Below are 22430 nucleotides of genomic sequence, written 5' to 3'. Positions count from 1 at the left end.
ACTCCCACCCGCAGCAAAAGCAAGTTGTTTCAACTTAATTTTGCGCAGTAGCTGGAGCTAGACTACAGTCCAATGAAAAGCCGTTTTTTTTTTTTTATTTAGAAGGTGGAAAGCATCATTTATTAAATGCCAAATTAGCAAAATATCTTTTCACAGGACCTAAAAAATACTTTTGATTTGAGCAGCTACAGTTCTGCTGTATCAGACTCTCCTCTGAGGAAAAACAGATTGGATCACACTTTTCCTTGAGAAAGTTGACAGGATTTTTGGATTTATCTTCACTTTTCTTTTGAGCTTGACGTTTACATCTGTTATTACTGTGTGGCGTGGTTTACTCTAGTAAAGGTATAATATACATTTGTGATCCGAACACTAAAAACACATAGAGAGGTTGTCAAGAAGTAGTATAAACATAGATGCGTCCCGGACAACAGTCGAAGAACCACCTTTTCAGCTGTCTATCATCCATTGTGCTACTTGCTACAACAAGTTTTGCTACACTGTAAAAAAATATTTTTCTAAGTTTTAAATAAAATAGAATACATTTTACAAGAAAATTCTATTTTACGCTTTCTTTTGAAAAAAATCACATTTAATTCAACATGTTTCTTGCCATTTCTTTGTAATTATTTGTGAAATATACAAGCAATTTCTGAGTGAAAGTTTCAAAGTAAATCCACACGTACACAAATTTCTTTTCAGTATACGTATGTGCTGCTTTAAAAGCAAATAACCGTCCGATAAAAAATAAAAATAATGCTAAATACATATATATATATATATATATATATATATATATATATATATATATATATATTAAATAAATACAATTAGAATGATAAGAATTATTTTTTTTAAATTAAATACATTTCTGTCATTAAAAAGCATACTGTAACTGCTATAGCAAATGCTGACCAAGTATTTGAAGGTTGAGCAGTGAGCTCATTAGCTACTGATACAGCAGGAACCATTCAGCTGTGCCCTATTGAACAGGGGTTTTCAAAGTCTAAGACAGTGGGCCTCCCTTTTGACACAACATATCAAAGGTTGGCTTGCCCATCCTAAAATTTCGGACCCACTGCTCCTCGTTAAAGCCAATATTTAAACAGAATATGCTCCCACCAGTCCAATCTCTCTCGCAGACAATAACTGAAGCATATGCGCAGGCTGCAATGATGGCACTTTTCGTCCTCCTCCGCCTCAAAATCATGGTGATCTTTGGCGAACTTTGCATAGGCCTATATCGCAGAGCTAGCATCAAGCATATTTCGCGTTCGTCCATCTGTGCAAGAGAATGTAACTCTTTAAGCATGCGCAATGTTTCAGATAGTATGGCAAGTGTAAACACATGAACCGGATACAGTTGAAAGAACGTGTAAACGGACGGTAAATTGGGCCGTCTGTTGATTTACTGCTTCGGCATGCTGATTGATTATTATACAAAGAAAGACAAAATCAGCTTACATTAGTCTAACAGAATTGCTTTTACTCTTCCTTTGACCTAGCTGTGATTTTCAGTTTTAGTTTTTTCTATTGACCAACCTTCTCTCTCTCCCTCACTCCTCTCATCTTCTCGGCGTGAGGTATGAAGCGGTCCAGCGTGAGACTGCAGCTAATCCATGTTTAATCATCTTTCGCATGATCTATTTCTGACTCTGTCGCACAGGGTGCCGGCCTGTGAACATGACCTTGTAATGATGGGTTAAAGAAGACATCATGAAGAGGCCTTTGCTTTTCCTCACAAATCGCAGACTGTGGCTTTTGAAACAGAGCCAATCTAACATTATATAGGCCAAATTTACTAACAGTTTGCGCCAGTGCAAATCCTCATTTGGTGTTAAAAAACTACTGTCAGGATTTACTAAAGACACATAATGAGAAATTAGTGCTGAAAGGGCGTGGACAGCGTTATTTTTGCGGCTGACCTTATTGAATGTGCATTTGTAGGAATTTCCCTTTCAGACGCAAAATTTATTAGAGGAGAGTGTTTACTCTTACTGGCCTATGACAGTTACACAAGCTGATTTACTAAGGTTTGCGCTAGTCAATTTACTGGTTTTTGCTCCATTATTTAATGCTCAAAAAAGCATGTCTTAAACCAGACTCTGATTTGCGCAGCTCTTGGTAGATTTCGATGGTCATTAAGGAAATGTCCTTGTTCTTTAATTTGCGTGTCATCAGTAAATGAACTTTCCACTCTCATCTGCGTTTTTTTGGAATTCTGCTCTCACGCTAATTTGCTCTGTTTAGTAAATCTGGCCCTATGTCTCTTTTAATAATGCTAGTCTTTGGATAGGCATGTTAAACCATTTAATTTATCCAGTCAGATCGTGGATAGAATCTTAGTGAAAAGGAGGCCCAACCTACACCACACTAATAAATTATTGTGGTCTAAAACTAGGTGTTTCAGTTTCATTGTCCAACCCCTGTAAAAACTCCCTTTTCCATTGCAAATAAAATAGAAATAAAGAGTAAAATAAGCTCCAACTGACCAGGTTAGTAAGAAAATAAAAAAAACATTAACCTTCTAAGAAGAGTTTGCTAAAGTCCCCCTGTGGTGAAAATCAAGTTTTTAATGTTATATTTGGTGTTTTTTTTATATGCTTTAAGACAAACCATGTGCAAATGCATAAGTCAACACCATTGCTGAGTATTTTCGCCTTAAAACTGCAGTGGAAAAAAAAAAACTCGGTTTCTGACGTCACAAACTACCTTGCAAGTTGCAACCAATCACATCAATGTGCCGGCGGGCTTTAGCATATCACTAACAGTGAACTAGCAGGGGACTCCTGAGAGATGCCAGGTTATCCCGGTAAATGTTTTTGTTGATATGTAAAATCGGGTAGATTTAGCAATATAGCCGGGTATATGATGTATAACACGATGTTATGATTAACTATATGCCGTTCTCTACTGACATTCTGAGTTGTTCAAAGCATGTCTGATGATTGTTAGAAGGCAGACTGAGATGGTGAATGGGAACATATTTGGCATAACATTAGCAACACTGTTAGAAAAATCTGTAGAAATTACTGGCAGCTACTTGCCAGTAACTTACTGTAGATTTAAATTGATGTTATTTACTGGCAACAATTTGTTCAAAATTAAATGAACATTAAACATTAACAAGTCTTTATCTTTACAGAATAAAACTAAAATAACATCCTCATGCAAAGCATTCTGGGAACCAAAATCTGAAGGAAAAAAACAGAAAAAGGTTGATGAAGATTTCTGGTTCCCAGAATGCTTTGCATTAGATTGTTATTTTATAATTTTATTCTTTAAAGACAAAGACTTGTTAATGTTTAATGTTCATTTAACTTTGAACAAACTGTTGCCAGTAAATAACATCAATTTAAATCTACAGTAAGTTACTGGCAAACAGCTGCAAAACTACAGCAATTTTTTACAGTGAAGGGTGTAGAGTTGAATTCAATCTATTTTAAGGCATGGAGACATTTTTTCACAGGCAAAAAAAAAACCTGTTTGAATATGTAATTTTGGTGATCAAAGATGAGTTTTAAGGGATACAATTATTGACTACAGGGGGACTTTAAGTCTTAAATCATGTTTAACACTGTCTAAATGAAAATAATGACCAATAGCCACCTGCCTCATTATAAAGGTGGCAGTGATCTGACTTCAACCTCTTGTTTTGAGGAGACATGAGAGATCTTAAGACATGACTTATGAACTAATTAGCCGTATACTGAAACCCTCATGTAGTACTATTATTGTCTTGCCATTAAGTTACTGTATTAAGACAAGGGAAATACATTGAGGTGGTAATGGTCTTGTTCAGTACACATGTAAAGCTAATGAACATGTAAAGTGCTCTCCTGGAACGCTGCCATTGAAATGAGATTGAAAATATTTATTGCCCTGCTGCTTATATTGTGACTATTTATGAGATTCTAAAAGGGGCAAACCATTCTGTAACTAAACGATAAATTGCTGTGTAATTAGCATTTCGGACATTTCTTGAAAATAAAAAACACCAACCATACATTCGCAAAATGATGATCTGCTCTTTCAAGTTGTGGCTTTGGCTTTCTGTTTTGTTTACCAGAACCAGAGAAGTGAAATTTGGTTTGGCTGAAAATGAGAGCTGATGGTTTCTGTTTCGGTCACAAAGTTCCTCCCCTTCATATTATCAAACGCAGAGGCTGAGGTGCGAAACCCGAGACTAATATTAGTATCGAGACACAATTTCACATTAGTTCTTCTCATTGAACAAAACAAGCATCCGCAAAGTCTTGTTTGCTTCTGTCAAGGGACATTCCTCTCACAATTGTTTCTTTGTCCAAAGCCAAAAGCTGTAGTATATGATAATATTGGCTGGGGAAACATGCTAGTGAATTCAAGACACTGTAATTAGGGGCGCTGCAGTTTCACCACGGATATAAAACACAACCCGAAACCACACAGAGCTGAAATTTTCCAGTAGTTCTATCCAAGTTCATATGTCCAAGTTCCAAGTTCCAAGTTCATCTGTGTTCATCGCAGTGACCAGATCTGGCCTGACATGTTGGGATGGTCGTTTCAAAGTGCTTATTCAATCATTTATAAGGGGAGGGAAAAGATGAGTGGTTGTTCGCCTCAAAGTGTTTCTTTTTTTCTTAGAAAAAACACATATGAGATATCAGTAGGTGGCTTGCAAGAGGATGCTGGGAAGTCATTTTCCACAGCGTGCTCTTGGTTTATCTCAGTGTGAAGACAGATAGAGCAGTTTGATTTTCAAGGCAAAGGGCATTGAAAAGGCTTTTTTTTTTTTTTTCATTTAAATGCAATGCAAAGAACTTACCTGGAATTCTGTTTTTCACTGCATCAGAGGAAAGTCCTAGGGAAAAAATGCACAATATTAATAAAATAAATTCATAAAAGAAATGGTTTGATATATGTTTTTCCTCTTTTTTTATATATATATATTTTTATATATAGTCCAAAAGCATGTTACTGTAAAATGAGGCTGTGTTCTAAATACAAAATCTGAGATGTTTGTTGTTTTATCAGAAGAAACATGACAGATGCTGTAGAGTTTGCTGTTGGCTGAAAAAGTTGGATAAAATGACTCAGGCTGTATTTGTTAATCATTCTGTGAACTATGGGTAAAATGATAATCAGAGCTCATGAATCAGATTTATGTTGCTGATTGGCTGAGACTGTAGAGCATTTGATGACAGATTTGTAAGCACACTGTGCCATGGTGTGTTTTATCTTCCTGTCATTCTCCTAAGAACGTTTATTATGGATAAATGTAGTAACTTGGTTCTGAAGGGAAAATCACATTTGCAGTAGAGCCTCTGTTGATTTGAAATCATGTCTGAATGTAGGTTTGCTTCACTAGAGTAACATACATCAGAACAAGAACATTTGCAATTGACGATTGCTTTTCGTAGCTTGCATGCCTTTTCTTTCTTTCTCATTTGCTTGTTTGCTCATTCTTTCTTGTTTGTTCATTTTTTATTTTATTTGTTTGTTTGTTTGTTTGTTCATTTGTTCTTTTTCTTCTTTTTGTTCTTTCTTTCTTGTTTGCTTGTTTGGTCATTCTTGTTTGTTCATTTTTTTTCTTTTGTTTGTTTTCTTTTTCTTTAGTTTGTTTATTTGTTTTTTCTTGATTGCTTGTTTGTTAATTCTCGTTTGTTGTTTTCATTTGTTCAGTTGTTTTATTTCTTTGTTTCTTTCCAACTTTCTTTCTTGTTTGCATGTTTGGTCATTCTTTCTTGTTTGTTAATTTTCTTTTTCTTGTTTTTGTTTGTTCTTTCTTTTTTTTTCTCGATGGCTTGTTTGTTAATTCTTGTTTGTTCGTATTTGTTCTTTCTTCGTTTTGTTCTTGTTTGTTTGTTTGTTTGTTTGTTTGTTTGTTCTTTCTTTCGTTCGTTCAGTTGTTATTTTTGTTCATGTATTTCTTTCGTTCTTTCTTGTTTGGTCATTCTTTCTTGTTTGTTTGTTTGTTCTTTCTTTTGTTTGTTTATTTGCTCTTTCTTTTTCTTTTGCTTGTTTGTTTATTCTTTGTTCTTTTTTTTCTTTGTTTGTTCTTTCTTTCTTGTTTGTTTGTTCTTTTTTTCATTCGTCCTTCCATTTCTTTCTTTATTTCTTTCTTTTCTTTTTTGTTTGCTTGTTTGGTCATTCTTTCTTGTTTGTTCGTTTTCTTTCTTTCTTTCTTTCTTTCTTTCTTTCTTTCTTTCTTTCTTTCTTTCTTTCTTTCTTTCTTTCTTTCTTTCTTTCTTTCTTTCTTTCTTTCTTTCTTTCTTTCTTTCTTTCTTTCTTTCTTTCTTCTTCCTTTCAAGAAAACAGCAAACCTCACCATTATTTTAATAAAAATCAAGTAACGTCCACAAGAATATTTTACTGGGGAATCCAGGCGTCCCTTCCAGCAGTATGGAGTGAATCATGCAGCCAGACATCTTCATAAAGGTGCCAGAAAGAATATAAATACAGCCCTGCGCTGATAAGCTGTTTTGGTTTAGCAGTGATCCCCTGCTTAACTGGGATCCTTCAGAAAATCCCTTCATGCCTCTATTCAGTCATCATGTTGATGTGAATGCAGTCGGCTACCAAAAGGACTGTGTTGTGAGGAGACATAAACAAAGATTTTGCCTTGATGCATACTAGCCTACCACTTCATAAAAAGGTCAGAGGCAGTTGTTATCCGGCAGTGATGTTCACAAAGCTTTTTGCTACATTAAATCCCGCCTTTAGCTTTATTTCAGAATTACACCACATCAACACGGCTCATCTTGCAGCCTGCCACGGGATCCTTGTACTTCTGTTTCATAAGCTGAAATGTGAGTTCAGGTTAGGACTGTCATCAGGCGAAGTAGCCTTGATCAGACCTTTTTTTCAGAGAGTGATGTTCAGAGGCATGTGGAGGAGTGTACTCCATCTAAAACCACAGTAAACATAATTTTGCTAGTTATTTTATCATTATTATGCATGCAGGTTTATGAGCTTATATTAAGGCTGAATACAATATTTAATCATTTAAACAGGCCTTTAAAGTTTGGGCAAAAACTCCTGGCAATTATGTGTTTTCATGTATTTCTTTTGCAGCACTAGAATGTCAAATGGTGATTGAAACATGGAACTCCTCACTTGATTGATTTTATGGTAAAATTTTAACTCGGTGTATTTTGACCAAAAACAGTGCACTGTGGCTTTAATTGATCATAAACTGTGCAGCAATGAATCTGTGTGAAACAGGCCTGAAAATGCATCACATTTTCCAAAAGCATATTAAGCAGCACATCCGTTTTCAACATTAATAATAAAAATAAATGTTTTTTGAACACCAAATCCACATATTATGATTTCTGAAGGATCGTGTGACACTGACAACTGGAGTAATGATGCTGAACATTCAGCTTTGACATCATGGGAACAAATTACAATTTAAGATATATTAAAATAGAAAACAGTTCTTTTAAATTGTAATAAACTGTCACAAAATTACTCTTTTTACTGTGTGAGCATAAGAAACTTTTTTTTCAGCAGCATTTAAAATTCTTACGAACCTCAAACATTTTAATGGTAGTGTACAATCAGAAAAAAAAGCTAATTATTTTAGCTTGTTATTATTGACTTTGAACACGCAGAAGCAAACAAGATGGGCTAATTTATAACTTATAATATCTTCTTCGCTTTAATTCAGAATATTTATAAAAGCCCATGAAGATGACTCCAGCTCTCAGTGGGAGAGAGACTGTCCTATCCCACCATTCTCAGGCTGGAGAATATCAAAGCAATGAAAGTTGTAGTGCATCAAGGGACTGAGGAGACCAAGCTGTGAATTTGTGATTAAAGCAAGGTAAATGAGTCCATTAGAAGCAGAATAGCCCTGGAGACATGACAGGAGTAAATCATTGTGGCTAATTTCCTTCCCTCAGGGACAGACCAAAGGGAAAAAAGGAGAGACAGAAAGGGAGAGAAATAACCATAGGAGAAAATGATGGATCTGAGGGCCCTTTCTGAAAGCACAGAGAAATCCAAAGCCATTCTGGCATTTGATATTTCATAAACTCATTTAGATTTGGCAATTCCAAAGTTGATATGTCTCTGGTCTGGGGCTTTGTCTTATAGTGTCAGTGCAATTAATCAGCACAGGAACATTATGAAGACATTAACGCGGTCGCAGAAAGTCACAGATAGCGCTCGCATGCAGGAAGCCCCAGCCGAGATCGGCTTTACCTGCCAACACTGGCAAATTGGTGCAGGTGTCATGCGGCCCAACCGTCCACATTAATTCCTTTTTGACATATGCAAACCCCCAGCACATGGAAAAAGTACATGGTGGTATCAAAGGATGGAGCCCCGTCAGAGTAAATGCTCCATGTGTCTCAGCGGTGGGTGAACCTGGCAGCGTCCCCAGCAAATAGGTCTCCTCTGCCCTGTCCGTCTGTTCCCCTGGCCTGTCCTCACAGCCTGTGTGCGCTGGTGTGTCTGGGAACATTCATATGCTTGCACATAAGCGCGCACACACATACACACACACATACACAGGTGTATGCATTATTAACAAGATTTTTTTTTTAATTCATAGTTAATCATTAAATTCCATACTTCAGCTTAGAAATACGTTTATGTTATTTGATTTGCACTTTTGCAAAGATCTTTTAATGTTTTTGAAAGAAGTCTTATGCTCACCAAAGCTGCATTTTTGTTTGATCAAAATACAGTAATATATATATATATATATATATATATATATATATACAAAGTAAGATATATATATATATATATATTTATATATACAAAGTAAGATATTTTTGTAACAGTGTACAAATATGTCTGTCACTTGATCCATTTAATGTTTACAAACCCAAACATTTGAACAATAGTGCATATAAAATTTAAATAAGTATCCAATGGTGCTTTTCCACTGCATGGTACAGTATATGCCTCGCTTAAATAGTACATAACATATTTGAGATACTAAACTGTGACATGTAAACATTGCAGATCACCGATTGGTCAGAGAGAATCGTCACTACCAGCGTCATTGGATTTGCAACACGAGACACCAAACCCGAAACAAACAAACTTCTTCTTGCAGTGAAGAAACATCAAGAATCAAGAACATCATTCCATTGAAGTGCTCCATTGCTCCTGTGTTGTGCGTTTGTTTGTGGTAGCGGTACTACACTCCAGTGGAAAAGCTAACCGAGCCGAGCCGTACCATGGACTGGAAAAACGCCACAAAACACAAAGGTCTAGAATTATGAGACCACTAGTGAAAGTGTCTATTTTGCTTATTTATTTTATTTTATTTATTTAATAAATTATATTAGCAGAATAACATTTTTGAGTGAACAATTAAAGGTGCAGTATGTAATGTACAGCTAGTGGTTGTAATGGGTACTGGAGTTAAAATTCAAAATATTGGACGGGGTTGTTTCCCCCGCCCCCTCCTCCTCAGACTCACGGGTTGCTAGTTTGAGGACACGCAACAGGAGCGAGCGCAATTGACAATGGAAGGCGAGGAGACTTACACATTTGTAAGTAGATTAGTTGATTTATCCGTGTTTTAATATGCTCCTGTTCATAGAGATTTTTAGATGCATGCCACGGCTTTTTAGATCGGGTAGAATCTGCAATCTCTGACCTATATTTTCTGGCTTCCCTGGCTACAATACGCTGTGTTTTCTGCCAAAATGGCAACCCGGGGTGTCGAAATACTGTTGGGTAAATTGGCAGTGTGCAGAATCACACAGACCAAAACAGATATTCTGACAAGGAACACACATTTTAAAGTAAAATAACTGTAGCATTGTTTTTCAGAGAAACAGTTTCCTAAATCTCTGCAAATATATTATGGTCTTTTTATGCTTTAGTACATAAAGCATGTACTTGAAACATGTTCATTTTCTCGTATTTGAGGCGTAGTTTACGAATGCCCAGAGCCGTTTATTGGGCGCTACGAATGTCTATCAAATGCGCCTGTACGTAGCTCATAGCCTATCGTTTCGATTATACCAGATGACGTATTTAGAGCGACAGAAATTCGACGAGGAAGAAGACTAAATAAACTTGCGTTCTAAACTACTTCGAACACTATCTAAGGCTGCATCGAAAGGTAACTTCGCGTCTGCTGCCATGTTGGATCCATAGATATAAACAAACTGCTTCGGTGTGTCGCATAGACGTTGTCATCGTCTTGCTGCTCCCTCCCCGTTCTGTGATTGGTCCCCTTTTTGAGGGGAAAATCTGGTCCATGGTGTCCAGGCTGGCTAGCAGCGTGAATAAAATCGTGCTGCGCGCAAGGCAGCATGGGGAAGGCTACCTTTAACCAATGTTTTGGACTGTATTCAGCCTCAGCAGACCCTCTTCACTGCAGGAACACCAGTGAATCTGGTGCTGATCTAAACTGACACTATAAAGTGTTCTGAAGCTGAAATGAACTGGCCCAATCTACAAAGACATATACAAACATCATCCAAAACTACAACAGCTTGAGTTTCTCCTGCGCTGTTCTCTGGTCTCTTGACATCAGCCAGTAATGTGATTAGTCAGTTAAAGATCGTCCCTGGTCTCTGTTTGTTTAGTTCAACACTTTTGTCTTATGTAACGCTGTGGATTTATCCACAGAGTCTGAAGCACATCTCCACACATCTCAAGGAAATGTTGTTTTGATTGCTACTAATGTGGCATGTCTTGCTCAGTGCAGCCCAAAAGTAATATCCTCCACCCCGACCCAGCCCAACCGTGCAGCACTAATAGAATACAGAGATGAGATGCCCTTAATGGAAAAGTAGCGCCTGAGTCAATACAATTAAACAGAGGATGTTTGAACACACAAGACCTGTTTCCCCACAAGCCATTAAAGCCACTGAAATCAGAGTGTGTTTGTGTTTAGTGCGGTTTAGATATTGAAAACAGAACATAAATCTGGATCCCCTCTGCTTTTTTCAGTCCTTCTAATCTTTTGATAAATAAAGAGATTTCGTCTGCCTGCTAGTCCGTTTGTTTGTCGTTCAGTAACTTTTATGTAATTCCCCATTTGCAATGTTGTTCACAAAACCCATTATGTTTCTGTTGCAAATGGAAAGATGGCGGAAAGAAGCAAATCAATTATGCGGCTCAACTCTTCGGCTTTAGCAAAATCATTTTTTGCTGTGATAAAAAGAGAACATCAGTCTGGTGCTTTGACGTGAACAATTGTTTTGTTTATGGTTGACAACTTAGACATTTTGATGGATCATTTTTATGTGGGATTTGTTATCAGTATGTGGGATGCAGGCTCATCATAAATACAGTTTGGCCATTAAGGTTTGTAATGACTCCAGAAGGTGTATTTATTAGATTCTGGAAATGTGGGGATAACCTCAACAAGAAAATTCCACTTTTTGTGACCAGGATGCAAACATTCAGCACTCTTGTGCTGTAGTGAAAGAACATTCGAGCATCACATTTTTCATTTTATATATATCTTCAAACATCTGCATGCTTTTGTCTTTTTTGTTTTGTTTTGTTTTTGGTCCTGACTATTCTGTTTGCTAGTTTCTGTACAATGCAAATGGACACTTATTTGTGCTCCAATTATTTCATTTCTAATTTAATACAAAAAAAAAATAGCATGTGACATGATATACTATTGCATATTGCAACATATTGAACCCAAATTTTTTGTGCTTGATTTTAAAGGAAAAATTTAACTTCTTGTAAAGCTAGATCATTAAACCTGTGAAATGAAGTGGAAATGATCGTTCCAGTTATCTTGCGATTGTATGTAAACTTAATTAGTGCTATTATAATGACTCATTTTGGTAGTGTGTGGTTGTATCCCGTGCTGTTGTGTCCTCGGCCTTGGGAAATGTGAACGATGACATTGCTGCTTAATTATTGTTATGCAGGGTCATTTAGAGAGATTACATAACTGTGCACTTAAAGCAATCGTTCGACTGGAACGCCCCTAGTTCCCGGAAAGAAGGAAAAAGCATACATAGAAATCTCAATTTGTTTCCATTTATAAACCTGCAATTAAGTAATTATCACATTCCGTATAATATTTTTCTATGCTTCAAGAGTCATTATTTATTTCTGAATGACTAAATTGCGGTGCATCTTTGTGTATCGTTTCAAAACTGGGGTTCAGTTTTTGTAATCATATCATGCACTGTTTCATCAATGAGGCGTCACATCGAGTGCTCAGAAAGAAACTACAGATGATATGATTTTATATTTTACAGCAGCTTATAAAACACTGTGTTCATGGTTATCTAGTTGGAAATGTTGACCACAAACACAGAGTTTTTTTTTTTTTTTTTTTTTTTCATTGTGCGTTCTCTCCACATTTGCGATTCTTTGCATCCTTTAGCCACTGCCTATAATGTGCTGGATCCTTAACCGGAAACCGAAAGTAACTCACTCCAGCTAAATGTTTTCTTTTTGAATTCTTTCACCCGGGAACAATACAAGTCAACACCAATATGACTAAAAGTTTGCTAAGAAGTATTTCCTAAAGCAAGGTGGTGTTTGACTGTGGTATCCATAGCAGACGGGTGGGAGTGGCCTTGGACTGCAACATGCCCAGTGCATTATGGGTGTTGAAGTCTTCCTACCATTTGGCAAACGGGAAGACAGCAGCCTTTTTTTTCTCTGCATGTTTTCTATATTAAAAAAAATGCTTTTTTTGTATAGGCAGCCAAGTTTTATTGAAAGCCCATTATTCCGGCGGTGAAGTACCCCTTTAACCCTTTCATACATCTAATATATTCAAAATGAAATACAATTGATATTCAAGTAAAGAGGTTTGAGGAGACAGTTGAGTTTTAATGAATTATGTTTTAAATATTAATTTTGTTATTTTATAATGCTATTAAGAGCACCCCTGAAACAAAAACTGAAATCTAACCTGAAATTTGACTCCTTACAATTAATACAAATAAATGTTTAATATTTTTATTTTAATACATATTGTTATAAAACGTTTTTTTTTTTTTTTTTTTATTAGGATACTTGGTTAAAAATTGGATTGGCTGATGTTTTATATGTTCTCTTTGAAATAATGCATCAGTGTTGCGTACCCAGCAGCTGTGATGGATCTCCACCCTTAAAGGTCACCCAGTGCCCAGCGGTCAGCAGGTGCTGTGTTCTGTGGGACTGAGCCTCACCCCGTCTCGCTCAGTGTTCCTGGACTCCAATGGACCCCTTTTGGCGCAGGTTCCGCCTGTTAGAGACCTTTTGCATTAAAAGTGGTGCCAGCTCATGGTGAGAAATGGGCAGTTTAGCCTCGCCCTCTCAGAATCGCTGCTGGTCTTGATGAAATGTCTGGTGCCAGCCAAAATCCGCTGTTGCCACTGCCAGCCCAATGTAATGGCTCTGCCAGTAGGAATGATGGGGAGCCAGGGATGAAAGAGAAAGGAAATGTACTGTATGAGAGAATGTGTGTGGTTGAAAGGAATGGAAATTGATATAGCTTGAATTCTCCCACTGTGATAAGGATAGATCAAAGGTTGATCACTTTTGAAACATCAATTATATGGTTGGTTGTATTTTATTATTTGCATTCAGTATTGTTTTATACCTGCTGAATGTGACACTACCCAAACCAGCGGTTGTAACCAAACCAACTGGTTGAGAATTGAGTAATGGAGTACGTGTACATTTTTTTATCACTTGCCTCTGATGTCTGTGAGCTTGTGTTATTCTGAAGACCACCTGTTGGGCATTATGAGCCGTTTCTTCAGTGTGTGATCAGTCGCTTTGAGAGTTAACAGGAAATTAAATCACAGAAATGACGGGTCATTTCCTTTATTCTCAGTATGTGTGATTATATGGTTAGTGTCAGAAGAAATATCAGTCTAGACCTAAACACTACTGCCATTGTGTGCAGAGCACAGCCTCAGCCTGTCATCTATACAGGTGTTAGGGAAACAGGTCAATTTAGCTCAAAGGGAATTATTAATTTATAGGGAATTTTGAAAGAGTCACTTATTTTATGGCAGAGCAAATGACTCGTCCTGCGTTCATTTGAATGGGCCGTAACTATCAACTCTGTACTGTATGAAACTGTTAACCCATGTTCTTCTGATCTTGATCTGACTCACTCTGATCCTTTGTTCGTGTCCTGAGATTTTAAACCTGAGGTATCTGTCCAGCCCCCTGGAGTGGTTCTGACCAATTAGACCTTGTCTTTAACTCAGCGGTGGCTGTTTCTCCTCCTCTCACATAAATTGCTATCTGATGGTCTCTTAACTTCCCGCTCTCAGCAGAGAGTACAGTTTAGACATGACAAGAATAAGATACATCTTACACGGATTTCAATCAAACCATCTTCTAAATTATGAACGTACGATCATACGGATAGGAAACAATAAACACTTTCAGTAAATCATTCAATAGCTATAAAAATTGCAAGAATTATGTGTGATCTAAGCATAATAGTCACATAGGTTGTAGACTTGATATAGAATTATGCAGTTGAACGATGTTTGATTGTAAGCCTGTCAGGCATATTGTTTTGGGATGATCTGATGTGATTTGATGTGTAAAGTCTCAGTCTCTGTGGTTTTAAGAGATTTCAGCCCTGAGGTCGCTCAACGGTCTTTAAGAAGAAGAAGGCTGTATATCTTTTGTGGGAACAAACACCCTCTTTGGTGTTTTCCTCGTGGGGCTCAAGCTGTGCCATCTCCAAACCAATCCGTCTTTTACAAACTGCCTAACATTGACAATGTTCTTCATTTTATTTAGGATCATCTCTGACAAGCGTGCGTGGCTAAAAAGTAATTAGCTGGGGGTATCTAGACTGAATGGAGTCCCAAATGGCAGATTGTCTGATTTAGGGTCTGGAGTGTGGAGTCGGAGTTTCTATGGAATTTTGCTTCTTGATCAGTCTGAAAGAGTCATTTGTGTCTGGTTCACCCTCAAATCCTACACAGGGTCAAACTGAATGTTGAACTTGTCAAAAATAAAGAAATATATTGACCAAAGATGCAACTCAAATTTACCTGTAATTAGTAAGAATTAAGACCAAGGAGTGCCAATGAAAATAAATGGGCAAAACTTTTACAGTATTTATTATATATAATAAATTTTGCATATACTAATAAAAACACATGCATGAATATTGGCATTTATAAATTTGATAAATCTATAAATAGAGTATTTTTTTTCTTTAACAAATTATTGAATATATCCATCAGCAATATTAGACACTACTGTTCAAATAAAAAAAGAAGAAATTATTAAATTTATTAAGCAAGCATTGACAGTAAAAAAGAACTTAAAATATTTATATTTCAAATAAATGATGTCCTTTTGAACTTTCTTTTCAATATCTTTATAAATATAACTAACTCTGAGAGCACAGTTGGGTGACCTAATTAAAATCGAATATGGGACCATGACTCCATCGTAATGTGAACACTGGCCTGAGGACATCTGCAACTTTTACACCGTCCAGACTGCACTCTTCTCGTCCCTGACAGCTGCTGAAAGAGGTTTGAATCAACGATTAATCTGTTTGACTGAGCTAAATTCTGTGTTATGTTCTACAATGCATACTTCAAGAAAGACATAGCCTACTAGTTCTGTTTGAAGTTAAAGCGCAACACAAAGGGAAGCACAATATATTATTATTGTCGTTAATTTTTTGATTTTCAGCTTTTAAGTTGTGTGCAAGGTTAAAAGTATGTTAATTTCTTTGACTGTTGTTTGCAAATTTTTTGACATGCTTTAATAGTTTATAACTGTTTGGGTAAAAACTATTTGCCATTTGCAAAATTAAATTTTACTGTATTTGCCATGTTTCAATTAGTTTTCCTGTTGTATTGTTCTCCTAGCAGAAGAATTGATTTATTTTCATTTTATTTTTCATTTATATTTTCATTTTATTTTGATTAGTTTTAAGGAGGTAAATGATACTTATACACCTTGGTTGTCATGACAATATAATTATATCACATTATTTTGGCAGTGAATGATTTGGGTGGGTTTTTGATAGCTTGCTTAAAGTTATAACTTATAAATTAGAATGTTTTTTTGATGTAAAAATCTTTATTTATATATATATATATATATATATATATATATATATATATATATATATATATATATATATATATATATATATATATATATATATATATATATATATATATATGACCCCTTTAACAGTTAAAAAATAGCAATGTTAGCTGGCTCTATTTGACCCCATGAATTACCCGTAGTTGGGTTTACAGGTCAGCGGTTTTTCATTATCCCCCACACCAAACATTATTTGCAGCGCTTCTGGCATCTCCCAGCCAATAATCGCAAAGAGCTTTTCGCTTTTTTACTTCTGATACGAAACACAGTCTCGGCTTTCAAATTATGTCCATTTTATTACGAAATTCAAACAATAAATGGAATTTAGACGCTCTTAAATGTGACGTGACAGATTGCTAGTAGTGACTCGGTTCAAGCGACAGCGCGGAGCGCGAGTCTTTTCTTCCACTTCAATACAAGTATGGCGCGAAAAAACATGCAGGAACATCAAAAGGTATGTTGAAAGAAAGAAAGATGCACAACTTACCGAAATGTACCATTACCAAATCTCGTGTAATCGCTCATTCAGTGTTTCAACCGGGGAAAGACGTCAATAAAACAGCTGTATGTCACTTATTAACACAATATGTCACTTATTTACCTCAAGAAAGTTGACTAGCCTATATGTTCTAATGCTCACATATTGTTAGTTACATATAGCTAATTTACTGTTAATTATATAATATGTACTGTATGTTTGAATACATTTGTAAACTGTAAGCAAAAGCTTAGATGGTAAGATCAGATAATTTCCAGGGGACCACCACTTCAGGCTCACACACCGTCGGACCACCATCATATATTAAACTTGCCTGATCATTAATAGAATAATATTGATTATTACTAGGCTACAATATGAAGTAAGTGAAATAAATGAATGATCAAAACTTGATGAGCAAAATGCCTGCAGAATGCCAAATCTGTCCCCTGCTGTAGCCCAGCCTTTTGGGATGTCTCAACTTTCTAACTTGCACAGTTCTCCTTTGATACATTTTTATTCTGTTATTTCACACTATTTGAATAAGCAGAATGCTCTTTTATGAAGTTATTTCACTTAAGGACTTATTCAGTTAAGATTATGCCTGAAAAGGTTTTGGATTTTTTAATAGTTAGCGTAGTAGGCCTTACTATTCAGCTAAAGCCCTGCACAGTTAAAAAACAAGGGAGTTTATTCCTAATAAGAATATTTATTGTTGTTAGCCACTTTAACATTGTAAATACACAGTTTAAACGTGAACACTGCACTGTGCTTACATTCAGGTAAATAAAAAACTTAAATAATGATTCAATTACAATGTGTTTTACCTAAAAGATTACGCACCCGTAGACCAGAGCGAGAGAGCGAAAGCAGTACGCCCATCAAAGCGCTGTGCTCGGCTTTAGGGAAGTATTTGCCGGATTTGCAGATCGTCTAATGCTTAAGGATGGAGCAGTCCCAACGATAAAGGTTCACGGTCGTGCGTTGGAACCGCAGGCGGTGAGTAAAACTGCTTCAAATGTCTGTGTGTTGTTAGCTATCGGCGCATAAGCACAGCAAGTAAACAGTGAACAGCGCTCGTGATTCTTTAGCTCCACCCACATGGCACGCCTCCAGCCGCTCGTTTTTATTCCGGAAAGACTCGGTACAGCCTATCTTTCTTTTATAAATATAATAAAACTAAAGACTTTTTGGAGATATGAAGGATGCAGTACTACTTTATAGGTACTCAAGATTAACATGAGATTGACTGAAACTGAGTGCCAGCAGTCAATAGCAGTTGTTCATACATAGGACCCCGCCCCCTGTCAAAACCGACTGCGTGAAGAATTCAGCTCACTTGTGTGCTAAGATCTGTGGACAAAACTCGTGCTTGTGGTCAGTCCTGCTCTTGTGAGACCTGTGAGGACTTGCAGTTTTGTTATTTCTCCTCGCAACATGCTGATTTGTGTGCACAATCATCTTTTTTGTGCTCGAGTTTGGGGTTAGTTATTTCTGCAGGTTTATATTTTACGTGCAAGCTTTGTCACTGTGCTCACACTGCTGTAATTTACTTGCATGCTGTCTTGTCCATTATTTAGGGCCATAAAAGGCAATGCTCTTGAATCATTGCTTGAATTAGTAAGAACTAGAAAGGTGTAAGAAAAATAAAATAAAATAAAACTGTATTGTTGAAAATGTACGAGGAAAGTCCACTGATGAGTTTACCAGCGTAAGCTGGTGTGCCTCAGCCCTGGACCAATTTCACCCCTGCCTATCGATATTGGTGCATCACAGTGCACTCATCAGTAAGTTTTCAGTCTGTTTGTTTTTATTTTTTATTTTTTTATCATGGCTGTGGTAATTGCTGTGTCAGGGCACTTGGCCCTATGTTTTGGGCACAACTTTTGGTGGACTAGGCATCCTGCAGAACCAAAGAGTTTGCAAATTTGTGGAAAGCTGTCCAGTTCTCTCTACCCTTATCCACCTGATTACTGACTCCCTCATGCTACCCTGAAGGCTGATGTCCTGGTTTTGCTCCCCCACCTGCCCTCTAAATGCCACTCTTAGTCCTTTCCATCAGTTTTTGTCACTAACAGGCCATGAAACGGTAGCGTAAGCAGTTTCGGAGAGGTTAGCAATAGCAAGCTAGCTTTGAAAGCATGAGATCCCACCCTCCCTTCAGAGTGCTCTTCAAAGTCATGCCTTCTTCAAAACACATGAATGCGCACAGTCAGAGCAGAGTCTGCAAAGCGTCATGAGAGACAGTGTTAAATTACCTCATGTCCCAAAGCACATAACATAACAACGTAAACAACGTAAAGAGCTCTGACTTGTACCACCTGACTGCTGCGGATTCACTCCGTTGTTGATAGTGTTGACATGGAAATGCATAATTCTGAGTCTGAGGACGTTAACATTTACGGGTAGAATGTCACGGGTTGCCATCTTTTAATTATGGTAAATATGACATGGTGTAAACACAATGGAAACATACCCCCGGTCCTCATGTGACTCAACTTATCCACCTCTGATAAGTGTGTATCGCTCATATCAAAATTTAAATACTACTAATTATAATTACCATAAACTAACCCTAATCCAAACAGACGCACATTGACTTCACCTCTGTTAATGAGCAAACTAAATTCAATTTGCAATCTGCATAATCACAAGGGGTCAGCATGCATATTTCCCTGCTTATTTGTCTCAATATCTAAACTTGGAGTGCAGATCTTTTTGCAGGAAATTTGATGAACTTAAGTTTTATACATCCCTACCTACAGAATCTTTTAAAAAGAAATAATAACGCTCCAGAGGAAATAATGTTCAATTTCATTAAATTAAATAATGGTTCCACCATGAATAATTAGCAGCAGTCTTCCTTTTCCTATATGTTGAATGAAGTAGTTCTTGTCAAGGAATAATTGATGTACTTTTGTAATGTGTGACAGTTTTCATCTCAGGAATGCTGACCACCTGAAGAAACCCTTTAATAGCTAGTTAATTAGATTTAACGGTGATTAAATCTAATGGTGATAATCATTTAAGATTGATTGATTACCTCAGGTCTAATCACCATCTTTCTCTCTCTCCTTCTCTTTTTTTCTCATGTGCTGTTTGGCTGATCAGATATTCTCGCCGTTTCAGGTAAGCACATTTTCAAATCCTCCTTTATCCTGCTGAAACATCATCAGACTTCATCTGCAGAGGCTGTATTTTGTCTATACTGGTTTTAAACTGTGTTACGAATGCCACTTAAGGAAGGCAAGAAGTCAAGCGCTAATCTGGCAATACCTCAAATTGGAGGAAGTTGGCGATGTGAGCGATGAGTTTGTTGTTGGGGTAATTGGAATGTTCCAGCGTTGAGGGTGGGCTCACGACTGTGTGACGGCCAACACTGCCTCGAGATGAGACGTGAACGGATTCCGTTTAGATGTATCAGAGAATCAGCTAATGAGCCTGCTCAGAGTACGGCCCGATTATTTCCAGGGTTTGAATCTCATTGTCAGGGAGATTAACGTACGTGTGAGGATTTTCTTCTTCTTTTTTAAGTTTTCTAAAATTTAAACAAATGAGTTTTGTGTGATGAATTGATGCATGTAGTTGGTGAAGAATGTGACTTGGTGGATGAGGAAATTAGTTGGTGCCAGTGGTTTAAAGGATCTGATTTTCTGTGGCCACATTTTGGCACTACTTATTGGTCTAGCTTTCTTTCTTCCTTTTTTTTCTTTCGAGAAAGTTATGAAAAATGTTAACATTTGATGATGATCATTAATACTTGTATCAAGCATTTTCGTACATGTTTTTTATGACAATCAAGCTGCTTTTGCTCTTGTGGCATCTAGAATTGATGAAATGTGCATGATAACCTACCGTAGCCTCAATTCTGTTTACTGTTTTCTGAATCTGTACAAACTCATTTCTCTGATATTACTGAACACACTAGCTCCCTCGATATCCTTAAAGTCCCTGTAAAGTCAAAATTAAGTATGTGTTCTGAGTTTGTCACACCACAGAAAAAAGTGTTATTAGCCACCCAGCCAAATTTGAATGATAAAAAAAGCCGGCAAGTACATAAAATAAGCGATCAAAATCTTGAAAAAATTAGCAGTAGTCTCTGCTCTCAAACGCTGGGGGCGTGTCCGCTGGCTACGCTGAAACCACGCCCACTCGCGGGAAAGCTCGCTGCCGTCGACTCGCCACACTCAACTGTCACCGCTACAGCCGGAAAGGATGCTCCTAGCAGCTTAATTTGTTTTACAAAGCCATACATGTTCGAGCCTGGACTACCTATTATAATTATAACATAAGCACACAAGGCAACTTACACTCATTGGTGGGCACGCACTGCCGATGATGGCACCAGTTGTCGGCACGACGGGAGGATGAAGGCCGAGGTGGCTGGGAGATAGTCGGTTCGGCCACATTCACCAGTAACAGCGGATTATCAGTGAATGAATCCCAGTTGTCTCAGACGAAAGTTTATAAAACTATCCCGTGTAAAATGATCACTACAGAGGCGGGTTTTGACGGTGATCCTCAGCTCTCCATCAAGGTGGCTCTTCACAAAATGAATCCACCTCTTGTTGATATGATAGTTTTTCGGAAATTTAAATAAGGACACCAATCTGTTTTGTTCGTGATCGCATCCAGGTAATACGCATTTCCGTGACGAAGGCATAGCTAGCTAGCAAACTGTAGGATGTAACGTTAGTAACTAATAGTACTTACAGTAACTCGCGATTGAGTTGCAAACTGATATGAATGGGCTCCAGTGCGTCATCAAGTAGGGGCGTGTCCAGGAGCTCAGGGGCTCCAGTGCGTCATCGAGCCCCAGTTTTAGCCCCGCCCAAAAAATCCGGAACACAGCAATGGTGAAAAAATGTTTAACGGTCTAACTCCACAATTCAGTACTTCACAGTTCACAGTCTTTGTAATATGATTTAGCAATACATTTCTAACATTTATAATGTGTTTAGAATTTTTTTTTAGAATTGCCTTTACAGGGACTTTAACAAATATAATGCCTGTATTTCCACTGCCCTTGATATACACACCCCTCTTAAAAGTAGATTTGTACCTTCTACACACGTTTCCCTGGTTTACCCCTGCACTTCACAATCTAAAAACAGCTGGTCGTCGTCTTGAACACCTTTACAGGAAAACTGGTTTGACTGTTCACCTTACTGCTTACACTGACCATATTCACTTATACAAATCTACTATAAATACTGCACGCTCTAGTTACTACTCTACTATTATTAATAATGCATTCTGTTGACCTGAAACATTGTTTTCTGTAGTCAATAAACTCACCAACCCTCCTGCACCTGTCATAAGTAACTCAGCAAACCTCTGTGAGTCATTCCTGCATTTCTTTCAAAATAAAATCGATAGCATTCATAATCTTTTCCCGTCTATGATCTCTCCTGTATCCACACACGACTTCCCCACTGCTTTTACTCTTACTGATTTTCTCACTGGGGTTTCTCCCCCCAGCAGAGCTAGTTGATAGATTAAACTTTTGCCGTATATGGTCTGCAAAACTATGAACACATCTTCCTTTTTTAAGAATGACTTCAGTGCCGTACTTTGTTCTTTTCTCAAAGAAAAGCTTAACTCCAAGACTTCCTGAGTCGCGGCCAAAGCCGATTCGAAAGACCGCTGTTCGGCAGCAGCAGCAGCCATTCTTTGTTTTCAAGTAGCAGGGAATTCACACGGAACCGTCACAACTCTGTCATCATTATGTTAAGCCCGCCCACCGACTCTATACACGATGTGATTGGCCTGACTAGAGTTTGTTTTTTCCAGCTCGAAAGTCAACAGAGAGTTGCTAGCCTGGCTGCAAAATAAAATTTGCTGCCGCTAGGGTGCGTCTACATTTTTAGGCTATCCGGCTCCACCAGTATTCTAATTCTTCTAGACATTTCCTCTGCATTCGACACAA

At 37.4% G+C, this 22430-nt stretch overlaps 1 protein-coding gene across 6 annotated transcripts in view; it reads left to right on the top strand.

The window, feature by feature from the left end:
• Window positions 1–22430, top strand: part of cadm2a (cell adhesion molecule 2a) — a 476687-nt gene that overhangs the window by 218647 nt on the left and 235610 nt on the right. For 3 of the 6 annotated variants that reach the window (XM_081353637.1, XM_081353634.1, XM_081353635.1), the window contains exon 2: window positions 19613–19630. The exons of the other annotated variants lie outside the window; for them this stretch is intronic. In XM_081353637.1, coding sequence (XP_081209763.1) covers window positions 19613–19630 — 18 coding nt within the window. The remainder of the gene's footprint in view (window positions 1–19612; window positions 19631–22430) is intronic. 6 annotated transcript variants of the gene reach the window in all.

The sequence above is a fragment of the Scardinius erythrophthalmus genome (assembly GCF_964197995.2).
Source record: "Scardinius erythrophthalmus genome assembly, chromosome: 23".
In the NCBI taxonomy this organism is placed as follows: Eukaryota; Metazoa; Chordata; class Actinopteri; order Cypriniformes; family Leuciscidae; genus Scardinius; species Scardinius erythrophthalmus.
Note: the sequence above shows the minus strand (reverse complement) of the source record. Positions and strands in the feature narration are given on the sequence as shown.